This window comes from Charadrius vociferus, unplaced genomic scaffold (assembly GCF_000708025.1).
Source record: "Charadrius vociferus isolate BGI_N301 unplaced genomic scaffold, ASM70802v2 scaffold1591, whole genome shotgun sequence".
Taxonomy (NCBI): Eukaryota; Metazoa; Chordata; class Aves; order Charadriiformes; family Charadriidae; genus Charadrius; species Charadrius vociferus.
In genome coordinates, this window is record NW_009646738.1 from 285,526 (window position 1) to 305,248 (window position 19,723).

At 41.4% G+C, this 19,723-nt stretch overlaps 1 protein-coding gene across 1 annotated transcript in view; it reads left to right on the forward strand.

The window, feature by feature from the left end:
* The window catches only part of CDO1 (cysteine dioxygenase type 1), a 10,849-nt gene extending 1,511 nt beyond the window's left edge, over positions 1-9,338 (forward strand). The window contains exons 2-5 of the mRNA XM_009890519.1: positions 1,822-1,899; positions 3,901-4,058; positions 6,580-6,749; positions 8,879-9,338. Of these exons, the coding sequence (XP_009888821.1) occupies positions 1,822-1,899; positions 3,901-4,058; positions 6,580-6,749; positions 8,879-8,908 (436 nt within the window). The 3' untranslated portion in view covers positions 8,909-9,338. The remainder of the gene's footprint in view (positions 1-1,821; positions 1,900-3,900; positions 4,059-6,579; positions 6,750-8,878) is intronic.
* The last annotated feature ends 10,385 nt before the right edge of the window (positions 9,339-19,723 follow it).

A 19,723-nucleotide genomic window follows, 5' to 3' on the forward strand; every position in this document is an offset into this window, starting at 1 on the left:
GTAGGGAAACCGGTGCGTATATTCCCGGCCTTACCGGTAGGTTGGGAGCTGTCTGCACCCCCTCCGGTCTGCACCCGACTTCAGTCCCTTTCTTCGCCGGGGCAGTGCAGGTCGAGGGTTTTTGCTGCTTGCCGGGAGGCAGGGAAATACCTGTTGGGCTTTTGAGTCGCTCCTACTTCGCTAATCACTGATTTATTCCTGCTATTGCTGGCTTCCCTGTCTTAAATCACAGTATAAATATGCTTTATTTGAACACTTCCTTTGAAAAAACAAACAAAAAAACCCAACACTCAAACCCTAAAACTTTTCCTTTTAACCTTGCTATCAAGAAAGCATCGTTCTGGCTTGCCTTTTTTTAGCCTCCTTTGACCTCGCGTTGACTGTCCTCCATTCAGAACAAATCACAAAATTTGTAACAGAACATAGGAAACTAAGAATCAGAAAAACAAAGTGTGCTAACATGAGAAGTATGCATGGCAGCTTTTTTTTTTTTTTCTTTTTGGCCAGCCAGACCTGCTATACAGAAATAACAGCACTTGTAAAGTTCAGTGAAATGCCAGCATTGATTGCTTGTATTCTGACATCATAGGAAAAATATGTCTACCTAATACATGCACAAATTGTGGATGTAGTGAGAGACAGCGTATGGATATACATGTTATGCTTTGAAAGTAATTCATTATGAGCATCCTACCTTGAGCAAAATAGTGGTCTTATGGGGAAACTAAAAAACATTCAGTTGACATCAGTGCACTTTCTGTGTGCCCCTGCTTGCATATTTTAGGTGAGAGTGAGGTGTCCTGTCATCAGCACAAATACTTGCTTTACTTGGCAAAGTAAAGCGCAAATAGTCATGACTAAAGCTGAACTGAAGTCAGAAGGTCCCACTGGGTTACTTGCACCATAACAGCAAGAGGCACCAGCCCTGAGTCTGAAGAGCCCCACTATGGAAATTAATTAGCAAAATCCCAGTTCTTTCTCTAGTGAACTTTTCAATAGAATGAGCCAAGAGGCAGCTCAGGGGAGCCTTGCAGGAGAGTACAAGGAAAGAAACATAAGATGTTGCTATTAAAGATGTTTTCAAGCCCTGAGAACAAATCACAGCGTAGAACACCCGTATCGATAAAAAGCCTTTAGAAGCAAGCTTATTCTGTGCCACCTGTAAGGCAGCACATGAAAAATCTCTTTAAGAATTTTTGCTCTTATAGACTTTGTTTAGAAGTAAATGCTGGCAGAAGTTACCCTGTAGATGTCTTATCCACATACAAATGCTGCAGCACAAGACACAGAACTTTCAGGAACAGCATAGGAGGACTGTGTACGGAAAGCCTAACATCTTATTTCTTTGGTTTTTTGGCTTTGTACAAATGAGTGCTGCGTAACAGAAGGAAAGCCAAGAATATCTGAAAAGGAGCTGCAGAACAATGTAACCATGTATTTTTCTTGTTTCATTGCAGTCCTCTGTTTCTAATTATAAGCCAGCTGCTGAAGTGACTTCATTCAATAACTATTTTGATTTGATCCTGTCTGCCACTCTAGTCTCAGACTCACAGTTCCCAAACTCCAATCATCTATGTAATTTAAAAGCAATATGATTATAAAATATTAAATATATCCACTTTTTTCTTCTCAGAAAAAAAATCTTACAAAAAAAGAAGCTTAAATACACAATTTCATTTTTTTCCAAGTAATACTTGGCTTTCAACAAAAAGAAGAAAAAGAGTTTTTATATGTCACAACCTTCCTTTGTAAACATGGTTGTATCATTTCATCTTTTATAGGCATATCAGTACAGTAAAAAGCAAACATTTTGTATTTCAGGTATACAAGAAATCTCGTGGACAATGGAAATGGAAAGTTCAACTTGATGATCTTGTGCTGGGGTGAAGGGCATGGCAGGTTCGTATCCAAAGACCACGGTTTTAGTAAACAGATACAAAGCCACTGTATCTCTCACTGTTATACAAAAAGAGAAAAATAATTAGCCCTATGTGAGCTATCAGAAAGCATCTGGAAACTAAGCAGTGCAGAGCTCCTATTGGTATAGCAGTCCTGAATATTTGTATCTGAATATGCTGTATCTTTCACAAGTTTGTACCTCATGGACATTTTTTAGAGCAAACTTTTAAATATGGTCTGGTTTTCTACCAAATCTAAGCTTCCCTTCTGTCAGAGGAAGATTTTAGTCCCAGAGATACAGCGGGTCCTGCGGGCAGGACAGGTTGAACAGACCCTGTGCAACTTGTCCCATACAAGAGACCTAAATAACACTTGGTTGTAGAGGCAGGTGTTGCTGCAATTTAAATAGTCTTTGTTCTCTCATGGTGTTTAAATCCAACCTCGGTGACAAGATGAGAAAAGTAGGTTTGCGTTGGGACTGCAAGCTGTGAGGAAGGAGCCCCTTTCTGGGGTATTTGGCTTGAATGAATCCCATTTCCCCTCTCAAAATGAACCACACTGTGGATGTGGCCTCCTGAGTTGTGTACACGGACTGTACGCTGGGTTGTGTGGCCCTGCAAATGCAAGGGCAGGATCTCTCCCTTGGAGGGTCTTCCACAAATTGTTGGCTAAACCAAAATGTAGAATAACAAAACTTGCAGGTTTTGACTGATTATTCTCACATATAAATAGAAAACCTAAGGAGATGTCGGAGCACTTTTTTGTTTGTTTTAACTGAGCGTGCAATTGAACATTGGCAGTATTCTCCAGGGGATACTGTGACATTATACTCAGAGGGATATAGGAACCAAGCCCACCACCTCTACTCCTTCCGGGCTATTCCCACAAAGCCTGTAATTTATGTCAAACTGTGCTTGAGTTGGATGAGTATTTGCTAGAGCTAGACTGAGACCACAAGTTGTTTTTGCGTCCTACATGAGGAGGATCAGATTGTTCTCATGGCTTTTGGAAGGAGCGTGACAACGTGGCATTTGTGAACAGTTCTGTGCCTGAAGCAAGCTCTGCTCTCTTGGCATCTCAGTTTGTAAGAAACCCTGACATTTGTTTACTGAAAACACAAACGTACAAGTACCAAGTTTTTGATTGAAACTCATTAGCACTGTACTTCCCAGAGGGTCAAATTCCTCCTTCTCCCTCGCCCCTAATGAGTGGAGAGCTCTCCCGTTGTCCTAATCCCATTGGCTTCTATAACAGTTAATCCTCTATTTAAAAATATAAAACCAAAACTAAACTACATATCTAGCCCATATGTCTCCAAATTTAGCAATTAAAACATACTTTGGAGCAAGGAGGCAGATAAAGCAAGCAGACAAATCATACCAGATCCTGCTGTTTTGTTCAAGTTTTGGTGAAACTGGTAAAACGAACAGCTCATTGTAGTGGGTTGTACTTAGTACTATCAGAGTGAGAGGTACAGCATTTTTTCTTCAGCAAACACCTGTGCACCCCAGCAGTAAAGATGCTGTAGAAATTAAGCAGAAGCAATTAATTTCTCCCATGTTTCCAGAGCGAGCATGGTGGATCTCAAATATCAGGTATACTTGCAAGTTTCTACCAGCCTCTGCCTGGGGTCACTGTGGAAAGCCTTGTTTTGCTTCTTGGCCCACAAGAGTTTGTGTTGTGAAGAATTTTTATGTCCTCCTCCAGACTTCCTTTGTATTTCTCTGTGGCAAAATCATAGGTTGATCAATATCTGACTCTTCTCCAAGTCCTGCTGTATGTGAGCTTATCTCAATACATGTCTAAAGTAGCAGTTTTAAGTAGGCATATTGTAGTCACGGTGTTTTTTTTTCCTAAGACTTTCATGCGTGATCCGTGTGCAGAGCATTTCATTCTAGGGCTATGTCCAGATACAATATGCAATGTCATCCATCCCGTTTGCTGTACTGAAATTAAATATGTACATCACACTGAGTTTGGTTATTCTTTTTACATATATAGCAGCATCCATGATCACACTGACTCACACTGCTTTATGAAGATCCTCCAGGGAAATCTGAAGGAGACTCTGTTTGAATGGCCTGAGAAGAAAGGGAATGGTGAAATGACCAAGAAATCAGAGCGAGTTTTGAGGGAAAATCAATGCGCCTACATTAATGGTAAGCTATTAAGCTTGTTTTGACAACTACCCATCCATGAGTCTTATTCCTAACAGAAGAGTTTATCTGCTCTCTAGTCTTCTACCTTTAACAGTATAATACTAATGGCTTTATGCACAGTGTAAGAACATGGCTTTCTAGATTCCACACAAGCTTATATTTAGATTCAGTAAAGCAAGCAACAAAAACCATCCTTTTAACTCACTCTTAAGACATTGCAGCAATTGCTTGATACTTAAGTATGGCTGGTAGACCATAGCAGCTAGATGAAGCAGCCTTCAGCGCTGTACCCCTAATGACTATCTGAAATTGCTTGTAAACATGGACATTGAATAGTGCTACATAAGAAATAAGGGAATCAAAGTTTAGATAGCTTAATCATCCTGATTTTTTTTTCAAATAAATAATCCTTTTGGCCAGTCATGGAAATCTGAGGTCAAAAAATCTAAAAGCTGTCAATGGAATAAACTGACCAGCCAGGAGCAGAGGTGCCTATGCTCAGTGCTGCCTGTCCAAATCAACAAAAGACTGTAGTTGCTGAAGAGCAGTGTCAGCAGAACTGAAAGGCTCAAGTCTACCCAACCTGCAAAAAAATTGCCCGACCCCACAGATGCTGAGAGATGACTAAGTCTCCACCAGTAAGACTTCTTATGTACCTAAATCCATGCCGTTACATGTATCTGTAACTATCACCACCTTGTGCTACACTGGACGCCATCCTGGAGTGGCCACCTGGCTGTAATGCACTCCCATCCTATGAAAGACATTGCACATCGTGCTGAACGGCACTGAGTTCAGCAGAACAAATCCAAAGCATCAGAGAAGGAGGCCGTCTGCCATTTGTGTGATGAGTTAAAAACTGGAGCACACACCTTGTGGGGCTGAGCTTGGGAAATCCCCAGTCAGAGGGACCCTCATGTTGGGTTATGGACTAAGCCAGGGTGAGGGCATTGGGGAAGAACAACTAGTGCTCTGCAGCCCTCTGTTGAAGGCGCGCCACATTGAGTGAAAACACAAAATCCATAGCACAGGAAATGCAAGAAGGACCTTGACGTGTCTGCTGATGCTCCCATGCCAGGGACATGGGTTCTCGGACTCCATCAGCTTTTCCTACCTAGGCGGCTCTTTCCAATGCCAGCAATTGCACCCTGCGTGCATGTGATCCAAAGCTTCCTTGGTTGTTTTAAACAAATTTGGTATCCAATTCTCTGAGGCAGTCTGGATCTCTGCCATGTTTCATAACAGATGTTTTGGTTTAAAAGAAACAGGTAAAACAAGTAGAAGGAAAACACTGACAGTGTGTTGATTTCCCTAACTACTTCAATAGTGAGTGACCTTCACGTTTCTATTGCGTGCTTATTGATTGCTCTTGTACTTTATTTTTAAGGTTAGAACCCACTAAACAGTGTTTATTTGATGAGCACAGATTTAGGACTTTTTGCCCCTACATCCCCTATTTAGATAAAGTATGTTAACAACACTTAGGGCTTACACTTCAAATGTATCAGAGTTAAGAGTGTACTCATGATTCTCAGGGTATCGTTCTACGTTGCACAATACAGGTCCAGGTATTATATAACATATTAATTCAAGTACAAAGGCCTGAGTTGTTTTTACAGTAGGGTCATAAATTTAAATTCGAGGTCTCTTTTAAGTAACAAAAACTCCACTTTTGTGTAGAATGGAAATTGTTTGTTTTGTGAATGTGATTCTTCACACCTTATATTTTTAAATAATAGCTTGATTTCTACTCCATTGTCACAGAAAGTGCCATTACTTCATTAGTAACCACACAGCAGACAGCATCTTGTTTTATTACGTGTTGAATTATGCTTACTATTCAGTTAAAGTTGGAAGTATGCCAGTCACTACTAATTTGTCACTTTAGTCAAAAGAGCAGACAAATGAAAAGCCTGTTCTCCAGACTAATAAACTGGAAGGATTAATTAGGAAACAGATGCCTGCAGTAGAAAACAACTGTATCTCTGTTCATAAGTCCATGCCCCAGATACACGTAGCTGACTTTTAATGTGACTGATATCCTTGTTACCGGGCCAAAAATTAGGAATACAAAAACATTTTCCCTCTAAAATATCTTGCTAATTTTTGGAAACAGAAACCTTCCCACTTCTGGAGCATCTATAACAACAGCATCTCCTAGGAAAGTAAATAACCTTGAAGTCTTCTGACAATGACAACTAGAAAATTACTGACAGTACGGCCTTCCTTAAGTTTCTCTGGATTTCTATTTATTGCCCTTTATCTGGTAGCAGGTAATCCAGAAGTTACATGAAGTGTGGAGGGTAATAATGTATTTTAAATTATCAGTGTATTTTGGAATCTGTGCTAGAGAACAGCAGTCAGAATCCCGGTACAGGTTACACGTTGCCCATAAAAGTGTGGGCATGCCTAACTGTCTTGCTCATGAGTTTTTGTTTAGAAAGCATTTTTCCAGGCATCTGAGATCTCGTTAAGTTTTCCCACTAACCCAACCTCTCCTTTCATGCCCTCGCTGTTGTAGACTCCATTGGCCTGCACCGTGTGGAGAACATAAGCCACACAGAGTCTGCCGTTAGCCTGCATTTGTACAGCCCGCCCTTCGACAGCTGTAACACCTTCGATCAGAGGACTGGACACAAGCACAAAGTCAAGATGACCTTCTACAGCCAGTTTGGAGAAAGGACTGTCTGCGTAAGTATGATGAGATAACACTCTCTCTCCCGGCTCTGGGCTCGGAGCCCCTGCGGGGGCAGGCGCGAGGGGCTGTCCTCTTGCAGGGCAGAGCATCGGTGCCCCAGGACAGGGCATCCCCGACCAGGACCAGTATAAAACCCATTGCCAAACACTACTCCATTGGTCAGTTTGCACTTGCCCCCTGTGTAGTTCCCTGCTTTGTAGCTTGCCTCCCCTTCACCAGCAGGAGTTCAGTTCTGAGCAAAGAGGAGTATTAATGAGAATTTTGCGACTAGCTAAGCCTCTTCAGGCAGCAAATGACAGTAAATGCAACCCAGTCAATGGAAAATTGTGAAGCAGCTACATTGTTTTGGCCAATTTAAGTCATGTGTAACATTTCCTGCCTAAACTGTTCTGCCAAAAAGCATCACATTTCATGTCGGTTGCTTTAAACCTTGTAGCTTACTGTAAAGAATTCTTTAATAAATTTGATTTAATTCTTTAAAATCAAAACTTTGACACAGAAAGACTTGCTCTGAGAGTGAGAGTAGGCTGGCTGGCTGTGTCTGCATTCTTGAGCAATGGCATGAGATTTTATTTGGATAGAAAAGAAATCTTAAGATCAGCTTTGGAGGACCGGGCTAGGACATCTGGGAGAGTTTAATAGAGTTCCTCTGAGCACTCTTCCATGCATTGGGAAACATAACTACTTATACGGGGAGAAAAGACAAATTCTTGATGTTTAGCCACAGAGGTTCAAAGACTGACTGGTTTTGTTAGATACAGAACACTTCACCTTTCACTGAAGCCATAAATTCAATGCTCGGGAGTTTCCCAGAGTGAGCCCTTAGTAAGATCCAGTTAAAGTTTTATATAATCCACAACTGCCATGTAAATTATTTCTGTGAAGCCTGTCACATTACATGATTACAACTTTACCAAACAGCTGAAACACAAACTTTGACCTTCCCGAGTTTGAAAGGTCCTTGAGAAAATAAACTCAAATTTGTAATTCAGATTTTAAAGGGAAATTAACGTGGAATGATGTTGAACAAAATTCATGCAAGAATTCAGTGTTTGCTTGCTTTCCTTTTGGTTTAAGTGTTTATTGAATATGAAGTATGTAAGATAACAAGCGAGACTAGATGTTTTGACTTGGACTATTTTCCTACTCCTGATCTGTAACCATCTGGCAGTGTTTGTACCTTTTGTGGGAAATTGGATCTGGCTTACAGGAGAGAAGTGAATCTTAATCATTGGGTCTCTTTCATGAATTCCTGTAAATGGAATTCCAGTAAGGGGGAAAGTGGTAGCGAGTCTGGGCCATCCAGCTGCCTGAAATGACTTCACGCTACAAAAACCCTCTGGTCTCAGCGAGGTTTTCTGGAAAGCTGACTGGAAAATCAAACTTTTTTCTGCTTACCAGATCTCAGAAGGATGTAGGAAGACAGAGAGCTGTAAGTTAAAAACACCTGGAGAGTAATGTAAAGTATACTTGTGCATCTTTTATGAGTGAGAAGGTCTGCCCAGCGATAGCACATGCAGTGCTTCCTCTTTGTCTTAATTTTTTTTTGCAGGTAAATCCCTAGTGGCTTCTGGCCATGATGAAATCTTAATTACCTAAAACGCCAGTAAATACATAATAAGTCAATAGGTCTAATAATTAAAATAGTATATAGTATATACAGTTCAGGTACAAACTATGAGAATGTTGATGCGAACGTTCATGGAAGGAAAACTGATTTTTTCTTGGGTGTCACAGCACGTAAGTCCCTGCTGCCAGGAATTTTGCTGGGGGAGGTGGTTTCTGGGAGCAGTCCATCTTCTCAGCTGAGCTTTCAAGCAGTTTCTATCAAAACGAAGTAGAGCAGGGTATTGGGAAGAAAAGATATCCTGAAAGAGGAAGCACTCCTCAGCTGTCCCTTCTGCTGGGGGCTTTCTCGTGGTGACATAGAGCCAATGCACAGGGTGATTTTGTTGGGTGCACAGTGCCCTCTATAAAACCCTGGCAAGGAGTGTTGAAAATAAATACACTAAGTATTTTAAGGTGCTGAGCTACTCTGGGAATAAAGGCCGATGCCGAGAACATGACGTAGGCAGTGACTATCTCTTTCCTTAAAACAGCAATCTCTCCTCTTTCCTTTCAGGCAACAGCAATGCCGCAGGAGAACAACTGAGAAGCACCAGCACACATTTGCATAAGACCTGCTGAATGTTTAACCAGGGACAGAAGACTTGCATGGCTAAGGCTCACAGCCAGCTATATTTCTATACCTTGTACATAGAATTACACTAGGGCAGCTTCCAGGCCACCTGCAGTTCCCTCGAGCAAATGCTGATAGTGGGACACTAAGCTAACCAGTGCCATAAACTACTTCAGAGGTTAGATGCCTTTTCTTAGGCTCCTGTCAGAATTAAGTAGTTTGTTTTCTGATTCTAGCCTCCTTTTAATTTCAATTCTGATACCACACTGAGAATATCAGAAATAGGGGATATAGCATCATCTGACACTACTTAATAGGCCTACGTGTATGTATGCTCTCAATGTAATTAATAACTATATAAACTTCTAAGCTTCCAGTCACTTGTACCTATGGGTAGTACACTAGATACAACTAACAGCAGCTCTTTTTTTTTTTTTTTTTTAATTAAGTCTCGTAGGTTTTAATGCCGTAGGCCATTTTGATAGTTTTGTGCATTTTTTACTTTTTATTTTTTACAATTTCATTTGTCAGATCCTGTTTTAAATAGGAGCAGCAAAATGCTTCATGCACAATGATTTTCAAAACTGATTGGGCAGATTTGGGTTTTTAATAAGGCTAATCATACTTAATTCAGCTAATGTCCGGTTTCAAAGTATTCTGTATAGCTACTGAAGAAGGTAACTGAAATAAAACTGGATTTGTGCACAGATTTCAAAGTTTTCAGCCTTTTTTGTCCTGGTAACTAAAATATTCATCGCACTTTCCCAAAATCCATATCCCTCATGAACACCTAAGTCTCTTCCAAGCAATACACTATTAGAAAAGGCTTTAAAAAGTTGAAAGTATTTCAAACATGCGAAGAATCCTGATCCCAATTAAGTTGGTGGGAGTTCTGCCATTCAGTTCACTGATGCTTAGTTTTATCCTTCAGATTTAGCTACAAGGAAAGAACCATCTTGAAAAAAGTTAACTCTAATTAAACTTATCAAACTCAGCAAAGCTCCCCACACTGAGGCTATCCCATTCATTTAGTGCAGCTGCACATAACAGAGAATGTGTAGCAAGTCTCATAGATGACTGCTGGTTACTCAGGCAGCAGTTTTAACAGTATCCTTTTTAGGTGAGTCACATGTTTTCCTCCGTATTGACAAGCAAGGAAAATATTTACTTTACGAGACCCTGTTTCCAGGGAGGCTGTGTCAAATTTTCAAAAAATGTTTGAGCAGCACAACAGTTTTTAAATGAACCTATGCCCTTGGGTTGCAATTACTCCTTGAGGGCCAGTGGGAAAGCAGTAGCTACTTTGCAATTTTTTTTTTTTTTTTTTTGAGGGAGGGGTAGAGGGGAGGAGGAGGAGGAAGAAAGAGGCATGGAAGGAGAAGAAAAGAAATTAAAAGATAAAGCAGGCGTAAAGGAAAAAGAACAGAAATCAGCATCAGCCATAAGCAGGGACTGCCTGCATGAGGTGGACCTGGAGAGGGTTACCAAAGAGGGATCAGGGGAACGTCCAGCCCAAAACTGGAAGAAGCATTAGAAGCAACGACACCTCAGGTATAAAGAATCCCCTGCGCATTTCCTGGGCTCCAGCGTACCCCAGAGTTTAACATGTTTCTTTTTCGTTCACTATGAACCAATTGCTGAAAAATCTTGTCAAGCCAGGTGTTGGGCTTGAGCATCTTAATTTGGCATGGCTCAAGCTGTTGTGAGAGTGTCACAGCACCAGAGATGAGCTCAGGCTGGCACCCCGGCTGCCCTGCTCATACAGGGTCACCTACAGCAGGTACCTCAGGAAGATATCCGGTTGGGTTTTGAGCATCTCCAAGGACGGAGGCACCACAGCCTCTCTGGGCACACTCTTCCGTTGTTTGACCCCCCCTTACAGTAAAAAAACCCCTTATGTTTAGACAAAATGTCTTGTATTTCAGTTTGCACCCACTGCCTCTTGTCCTCCTCCCCCTTCTCACAGGACATGAGCGGTTTCACTTAACCAACTTCAAATACAGCATATTCATCATGCTTTTGCTTACTAGGTAAAATTAAAGGACAAACCCAACAGCTTGTAGATCACAGGTTTGGTCAGGTCAGGGGAACTGAAAAGATCAGAAAGGCAGCCAAGAAGCACAGCAGTGGTGACAGCAGCTAGCCGTACAAAGATCCATTGATATAGACACTTAGGCAGTACTCCAGCTAGCCACACACACACCTAGCAAGTGAGGCCAAAGAAATATAAGTAGAAAAGATAACAGCTATCTACACAAATTGTCCAACCACAGTTTTGCTGGGGTAAACATTGTACCATACGTTGCATAGAATAACACAGGAGTTTCAGAACAAGGTACTTACCACGTACTTATGCCCTCCATAACAGAAACATAAGGGGTAGTCTATCCAACAGAAAGGGCACTGATACACAAAACCTCCAGAGAAATGATTAATTGGGTCCAGAGTCCTTAGAACACATACCATAGCCGCTACCTTTGCTACTTCCTAAGCTCTAGCTATGCATCTTGTGCTCTGTATAGCACAACCATAAAGCTAATGCCTACTAAAAGCAATATTTAATCAATAAATACCAAGTGATATAATGAGATATAGAGTCACTTCTTCACTTACACAAATGTGTTCACATAGCCTGCGCTGGCTTAAAGCATAGAAACCAGTAACAACAAATTAGTATTTGCCCATTATTATGGCTGAACAACCAAGGTATTAAACCTTCTAGCATACGAAAGCACTTGAGCTTCGGAGCAGTGCTAACTGGCCAGTTGATGAGGTAGCAATACGCTGTAGGCTGGTGATTAGCTTTCATTGGGCAATGAACAGATGTTTACCGTTTCATCTGCTTTCATCTGGGAAGGTGCTATTGAGCAGTGTCACTATAAATGGAAGAGTTGAACATTTACCAGGGTTACAGCTAAGATCCTGAAGTGGTAAGAGATACTGCCCTAACCCTTTAGTACTACTAAATTGTTCAGGCTGGCAACTGCAGAAGAAATTCAGTTTAACTATGTTTTGGTGTGTTAACTAAGATTTCAGTGAAGGAACTTCAACTGAAAGACATAGGGAGGGAAAGTAATGCCAGGAGTGGAGTAAAGTGCAACATTTACATTAATACAGCACACTGCAAGGGTTTTCTGATTTTGTTGTTGTTTTGGAGAGTTATTGTTAGAAATCTTGCGAGAAGAGAAGTTGTTTATCAGAGACATGTTTTACATGGGAAGGCACTGTAGCAAAGCATGCCTGGGAAGGCATATGCCATATGCAAGGGAAAAGTGGACGACAGGGACTCTTCCAGGAATGGAAATTGTCTGTGTGTGTCGTGGTTTAGGCCAAATTGGTTAATGGGGACCTGGGGGACCCCAGATGGGACCAACAGATGCTCCCCTCTACCCCTCTTCAAAGAGAGGGGCAGAGGAGGAAAAAGAGACTTACGAGTTTAGAAGGAACTAAACTACTTTAATGAAATATTAATAATAAAATAAAAAAGAAAAAATGAAATATATACAAAACCGTATCAAGCTCTCGAGATGACAATCATGACACTGACTGGCACTGGGGCAGTCCCAGGCTGGACTCAGTGACGGACGGGAACTGGATGCCGGATCTGCATTCAGGATCGGGATCGCAGGCAGACGAACAGAGTCCTCCTCAGACGTCGGCCATTGAAGGAAGAGAGAGCTGACCCCTTGATCCCTCAGCCTTATACTGAGCGTGAGGCAGATGGGATGGAATACCCTGTGCATCAGTTTTAGGTCACCTGTCCTGTTCGCTCCTCCTTGCAGGTGGGACCCCACTATGCTTTTCCGCTTCCGACCCTCCAACGGGGCAAATAACAAAGTTGGTTGGCCTTTGGTGTTACAGCAATAAGTATAAGCAAAAGCCTCTCTGCATACCATGGCTGGGCATCAGCTATAAACAGAGGTCTTATCACTCTGAGAGAGTGAACATTGTCTGCAAAATATGTGGTTAATTTCAGTAGTTAAGAGAGGCCCAGCTAAGAAGCGAAGTTACTGAACAAAATTGGTTCTGTTTTACCTCAAACCAGTACAGTGTGGCTGATGAGGACTAGATTCACAGAATCTTGGGACATGTGTTCTGCGGGGTTTCCACCTATGTATAACCAGCAGGAGAGCAGCTCTTTTTCTTCCCGTGCGGAAGTGTGGGAGCTCTGAAGCCTCCAACAGGAATTGTTGCTGGGAGAGGGTCCCTTGCTGTGTAAACACAGCTTCTTAATGTTCTTGTGGATAATTGAGCCTAGAATTGTTTTCTGTCTAATTCACTACAAAATCTTAGCATACACAAATTAGTTCAATATGTTATTTAAGTCTGGGTGACACTTAGTTCTGAGTCTCTTGATGTATGAGCATTATTCATCTTCTTCCATTGTTGATGTATAGAGGAACACAGCAGAATCAAAACACACCCTATATGCAACCCTTCTTTCATTGCAAAGTTTTTTTTCCCTAAACCACAAAGACACAAGATGTGCTATTCACTAGCTAATCCTTATAGTTTTTCACACCCCTCTCATGGCCAAGAGAAAGCTGTGTTGCAAGAATACAGCCTTCCCAAGGTGAAGAGAGGTGACCTTGCCTACAGTGACTCTGTTTGCAGAGACAAGCAGAACGACGTGAAGCTCGGTACTTTTCAACCATACTATATATTCTGGTTCTGCCAGTTTAGCTCTTGAAAGACACTGCTGTCCTTAAATGTCAGAGTCTTATGTTCCAGGTGTGGACAGCATCTCCAGCCTCTCTGGCTAGTAAAGGAAGCAAAACCACCACGGGCTAGCTGTGCAGGCTGTTAAGACTAGTTCTGACCCTTGTAGCTCATATGAAGATTTATTCAATAATTAGTTCTCAAATCTTTGGATGCTGTGTGTACTTTACACTACGTTCTGTTTCTTCAGGGATGAATGACCCCCAAAATAGGCATAGACAAATGCTTCTAACTTAGTTGATGATTCCTGCATGCTACAGAAGAAATGTTTGGTTTTTTTTTCACAAATAATGAAACATCTTATGCCTTTTCCAGACCTGTTTCCTCTTTGTTTTTGCTCTCCAATTCACTAAAAACCTTTGGTAGACACAGGTGACCACATTATTTTCTCTTAAAGCCGAAATTCTTGACATCTGAGGTGTGCCTCCTTTCTGTCTCATTGTAGGTTCAGAGGAACACACCACGTCAAAATAAATTCTATTTGCACTTCACTTCCCGGTAGGAAAAAAAATCCTTTTCTGAACCACAAAGATGAAATGCATATGCTGTTCATTGCCTCATGTTTTGGTTTATTTTTCATGCCCATTTTGCTCTTAGTTTTACATTTATATTCTCTCAGCGGCCTGTTCTCTCCCAGGTTTAGTTTAGCCAGCTGGCTGACCTATGGCCAATGGTGGTGAAGAACATTTTAAAACATGATGATTAAATGTGAATTTATGTATTCCTTATGGGATGAAAATTCATTAGCCTGCTTCCTTAATTCATCACAATTAGAGAAATGACATAAGAGGATCAGAGGATCGTGTAGCACATGCTACTTTCATCTGGGCAGTGTCCCTGAGATCCACATGAATCACAAAGTACGATGAGCAAAACACACTTCCTGACAAGAAAGCAAAACTTCTGCTCCAAAAGACAGATACATCCCGTTTTCTGCTCACACTCAGTATTGATTCACACCCTCAGTATCTCTGTTTTTTCATTTTTGTTTGTTTTTTTTTTCAATCACATCGTGAATGCAAAGTGTTTGATTTTCTTTGCAAGTCACTGTCTCAGGAAACTCTGAGAGCAGCAGCCAGAAAAAATCAACCTCCTCTTCTCTCCCTAGCCCAAAAAGATGCCCCTGCAACACATCACCCATTTTCAATCAACACTCTGATCAAATAAGCGTGCTGGAAAATATTTCTTCCGTTTTTTCTATCTGCAGGCACAAAGCTTTGCCCTTAAGAGAACTGCAAAGCAGCTGCGTGAATGCTCGGTGCTAGGTGCAGACACCTCCTGTGGATCGCTCACTTAGAGGACGGCCCTGAAAGTATGTGTCCTAAGGGCAAGAACAGACAATCCTGAGGAGTAGGAATAGCTCTGGAGATTAGAGAACTGCTCTGTAAATGCTGAGGGTCTGTTGCTACTGCAAAGATCAAGTTCATTTGAGGTCTGGTTACATGTGATTATAGAAGCCCTGGTTTGAACCTGACACTGAAACACTGAAAAACCTCCTGGGAGGCATTTGGACCTGCGGCATACAGCTATTCCTTTGTCATAACTAGGGCTCTCAATGGGCCTGGGGGTGCTGATATGAGAATATTTACCGAGCATATTCACAGGGAAGAAAACAACATTTGTAAAAGCTTGCTTCAAAGGAAACGTGCAAAATAGCCCTGTTTAAACTCAGAGGCTGGAGGAAGCCTTAGCCCCTTTTTGGGCCAGATCTTTATTCAACATAGGTTGAAACAGCAATGTCATCATTAACCGACTTACAATGTTCTACATTGGTTGAAAAAATGGTCCTTATTTTAAGCCTTTACTGGGACTGAGTGCTTAAATATCATCACATTTATTACCTGAGACTTCAATTTGTGGCCCTCCCTGAACACGGTTGCTTATGAGTGAAGAGGTACTCCCTCACTGCTTGAGAAAAGCTTTTAACATCCAGTGTTTCATGTTGGCCAGGAGTATTTGGAATTAGAGTCTCTGGACAAAAGGCAAGCGTGAGAGGAACAGCCTCTTCCCTCATCACTGCATCAGTTAAAACAAGTAGCTCACCTCTATGCTTTTGCACTTCACTTCATTGCTTCATTGCAACATAAACTCAGATTAAGGAGTTCCTTTCATTTGTAGTTCCTACTTTGGGGGTCTGATATCTTCGAAAAATAAAACCCTTGGGCTAATGTTTACAGTCTGAAGTCTGGCCCCTGCTCTATTGGCACAAAGCACTTCAAAAAACAGCTCAAGTCATCTTCAGGCTCCCTAAACTTAGGATTTTTGTTAACACAGTAGTTAGGGCATTTTGCAGAGCAGTGTGATATTCCAATTGTAAACCTTCTTAAACCAGACAGGAAAAGTACTCAAGGTTCTCACTGAAAATTAAATGCATAAGGTACAAAAATGTAAATTATTGTTGCCTTCTTACATGCAATTTGGTATCACCAGTGCCATTCTGCCATGGATCATGAAAGTATGTCATAGGTATCAAAGAATGAGGCTCTGATATACCAAATGAGCTAAATTATGCTTAAGTAACTTGGATAGCTTCAACTGCAGCAGTATCTGAGCTCCTAAAAATATTTCTTTTTATTAAGCCTGAGGCAGGTGAGTAATATTAAGTTCTTTAATAATAAGGAACTTGAGGCACAGTGAAATGAGTGACCTTCTCTCAGACAGGGCAGATAGCTCTACAAAAGTGTTGCAAACCCCATGTTGGTTTCCAATCCACTTAATTAGTCTGTATTTCTGTTGCTGCCTAAAAAATTATTGTCTTCCATGGAGAGCTAAAATATAAGGTGACAAAATGTTCTATAAGAACATCTATAATTCAGTTACCTTTCACTTCTATTGTAAGACTAAAAAAGTTGAACTAAGACCTAGAAATATCAAATGCTCCTTTACAGGGAAAGCCCACTCCCAAAGGAAATAACACTAGATATTTTGTAGTAGTCTTTGACTCTGAAGTCACAATCATAACATTAAATAAAACCATCTTTCGTAATCAAAAAGTCCCAAACACTTGTGCAGGTCTTTTCCACAGAGCTGAAAACGATTCAAAACAAATGGAAAATTCTTTCCATAGACTCATACTAAAATAAAGGTGGGGTTTTGGAAACCAGTCAGTTCTAAACAAAACAAGACCCAAATATTGACTTGCCTTTGGAATTCCCTTATTTGCACCTGTGGAGCAGCTAGTAAGAGGATCCCAGTAAATGAGTGAGTCACGGAGTCACAGCAACTTGAAATACTTACCTTAATTATAAGCCATTTCTTTGAAACAGTTGCTTCTTTCTATTATTTGAATAGGTGTAAGGGATATCTCACTGTCACTTGAAAAAAAAGGAAGTGATTGCAAATGACTGCATGTTCACAGCACCACTAGCTCAGCCTTGCAAGCCCTGTTGAGAGCCATCTATACCGTATGACGCAGAGATTCCAAAGCTTGGGCTTTGCCACGGGCTGCAGGCTCCCTGGGATTAACCGTGTGAAGCCATTTGTACAGTTCAGTGAGGAACACTCAGGACTGAGACTCACCAGTGATCCAAAACAGACAGGCCAAGCAGTTGCTACCTCCAGCTATCTATCTGCCCATCTGTTTTCCAAAGGCTGGAGCCTCGTAGCAGGCTGAAGCTGCTTCTGAGCCACCACAGTCTGCAGCTTTGCATATTAAGACACACTGAAATCAGTGCCAGATTTGTTACACGCAGAGCGGTAAATCACCAGAGTTCATGAGGAGCTACACATACTTTTGTCTGTCCTTGGTGCAAGGTGGAAAGGAAAGTGTGGCAGTCAAGTAACATTCAATAAACAGTGAAACAGCACCCACTTCGACTGTCAGCTTCAGATTAAGGATGGGAAGAAAGAAAACTGGGTTGTACCAGGTCTACTCTCTGACATGACAACATGGAACTACCAGCGATTGCTTTAACCCTCTACGCAGACGCTCTAACTTTGTTGCTAAAGAAATAACAGTCGCCTGAAGAATCTTCAACTCGCTTTCTCTCGTGCCACTAGTGAAAAGCATTCAGTTAGCACACAGATACATCTACATACTACCCCACGCTCTGGTGTCATGGAAGTGATCCCATATTCAAATAAACAGAATTTAAGGAGCTATGCACGAGGAACCATGCAGCAAGAAGGAAAGATGATGACCTTGGACCAAGCAGTCCTACTGGCAGTAATCTTGAGGTTCTAAGATCAGAGTTGCCTGCACAAACCAGATCTCAAACGATTTTTTCATAGAAGTTTTCAATCAGCTGACAGTCTTTACTTCCTAAGACCAGGTAAGATCTCCCCATGTAAGATTCCCTTGAGGACTCTGGGGAAAACATTCTCTTAGAAAAGATCTGGAATTATTGATTGGTGAAAGGGCAATGACTTAGCAGTTAAAAGCAGTGCTGATTTCTCAATGTTATTGCTACCCATGTTATTGTGATGCAAATGGCTTATACCAAACATTAAGAGTGCTGAGAAGAGATTTATTTTTGTTTAGTAAGTACATGAAGTTCCTATTAGGGGCCAAAGTACATGGCCTTGTCTACTAGGGTGGGGACGTCATGGGTTATAGGAGCCAGTATCACCATCTCATTTGAGTGAATCATGGGTATATCTGGACTTGTTCTTTTTTGCTGATTGATAGCAATCTGCTGCAGCACACTCACCAGACCACTGTTCTGGGGCACACACTGTGCTCTTCAATGCTTTTGGGATGCTGCAGCTCTGTTGGCATTTCTCCTGAGCACAGATATTTTACCTGCGTCTTGACACAAGAACTCCCTCACAGGCCAGCTGCCTTCCCAGGTTCCTTCCCAGGTTCCTTCTCAGGTAACTTCTCAAGTAACCTCTCAGGTTACCGCTGGCTCTTCGAATTCTGTCGGTAGTTTCCATGTACTCATCCTTTGGCATCGCATTTCAGGATAAGGCACAAGGAAGGTAACTGACTTACAGACTACCATGATGGAGGGGTCTTTGTGATAGGGTGGGCCTTGTTACTCATTTTTATAATTCATAAATTAGTAAGAATAATGCCCAAAGACCTATACAAAATAAAACATTACTTCTTTCCATAACCATAATTAGACCAGCTAGTACAACTAGGAAAGATGGACAAGTTTCAGGTACATACAAAAAAAAAGCAATAAAATGTGATTTGCAAAATAAGACAATGGCAACTTTTTCAGAAAAGCTTTTCAGACAAGGGCTTTTGTAATAAATCTTGAGTTTTACCATCAAATCCCAGGGAAGCAGAACTGGATTCAGTGGTGTTGGTCTCTATCCTAATGATGTAACAGTGAGTTTTTGTGGTTGTGGGACTGGAAAGGGCAGCACCAAAGCAGTAATGTTCTTTATACCTGTTAGGTCCCCTTCAGTAGAGGCAGCTATCATTTATAAATTCCTGTGAACTCTCCTGGGTCAAACAGGAGACAGACTGTTCTTCCAAGAGGTGCGTAGCTCCAGAAGTGCCTGGGCTAGCTGGGATCTGAGACTCTGTGACGGTTTTTGTCATGTCCTGGCACCAAACCCCTTGTTTTCTTTACTTTCCAATTACTTTTCATTGCAGGGCACAATGTTAGTTCACCTCACAGGAATTTGTTTTCTGTTTTCCACTATTTCAAGCCTCTTTCCTGGTTAGTTTTCAACTAAGAAATTACCTTTTTCCACACAGACACATTTTTTCCCCTACAGTTCCGATTAGATACTTTCTATTTTCCACTTTTTGTCTTACTCCGGTAAGCAGCATTACGACTCACTGAAGAACATTGGTTGATCTGCAGCTGTACTTTTCAGTATGGACGAAGGTTTTCTCAAGTTAAGAAGGTGTCTTCTTTGCTGGATGCTGACCAGTAATTTCTCACTAGAGTAAAAGCAGTGAAAATAAGCCAGGCATTTTAAAGCGCAGTCTTGATGTGGTTGTACCTTATTTTTCACCAGCTTGGGTCTGGTGTATTAGCTCACAATATGTTTTTGTATCCTCCCTTTTTTTCCTCTCTCCATCTTGTTTTCCCTCTTTTTTCCTCCTGACTTTCTACCCTAGTCACGGTGTCCGTGTCATCCCCCTGCCACCACCACCAATTCCTTCAT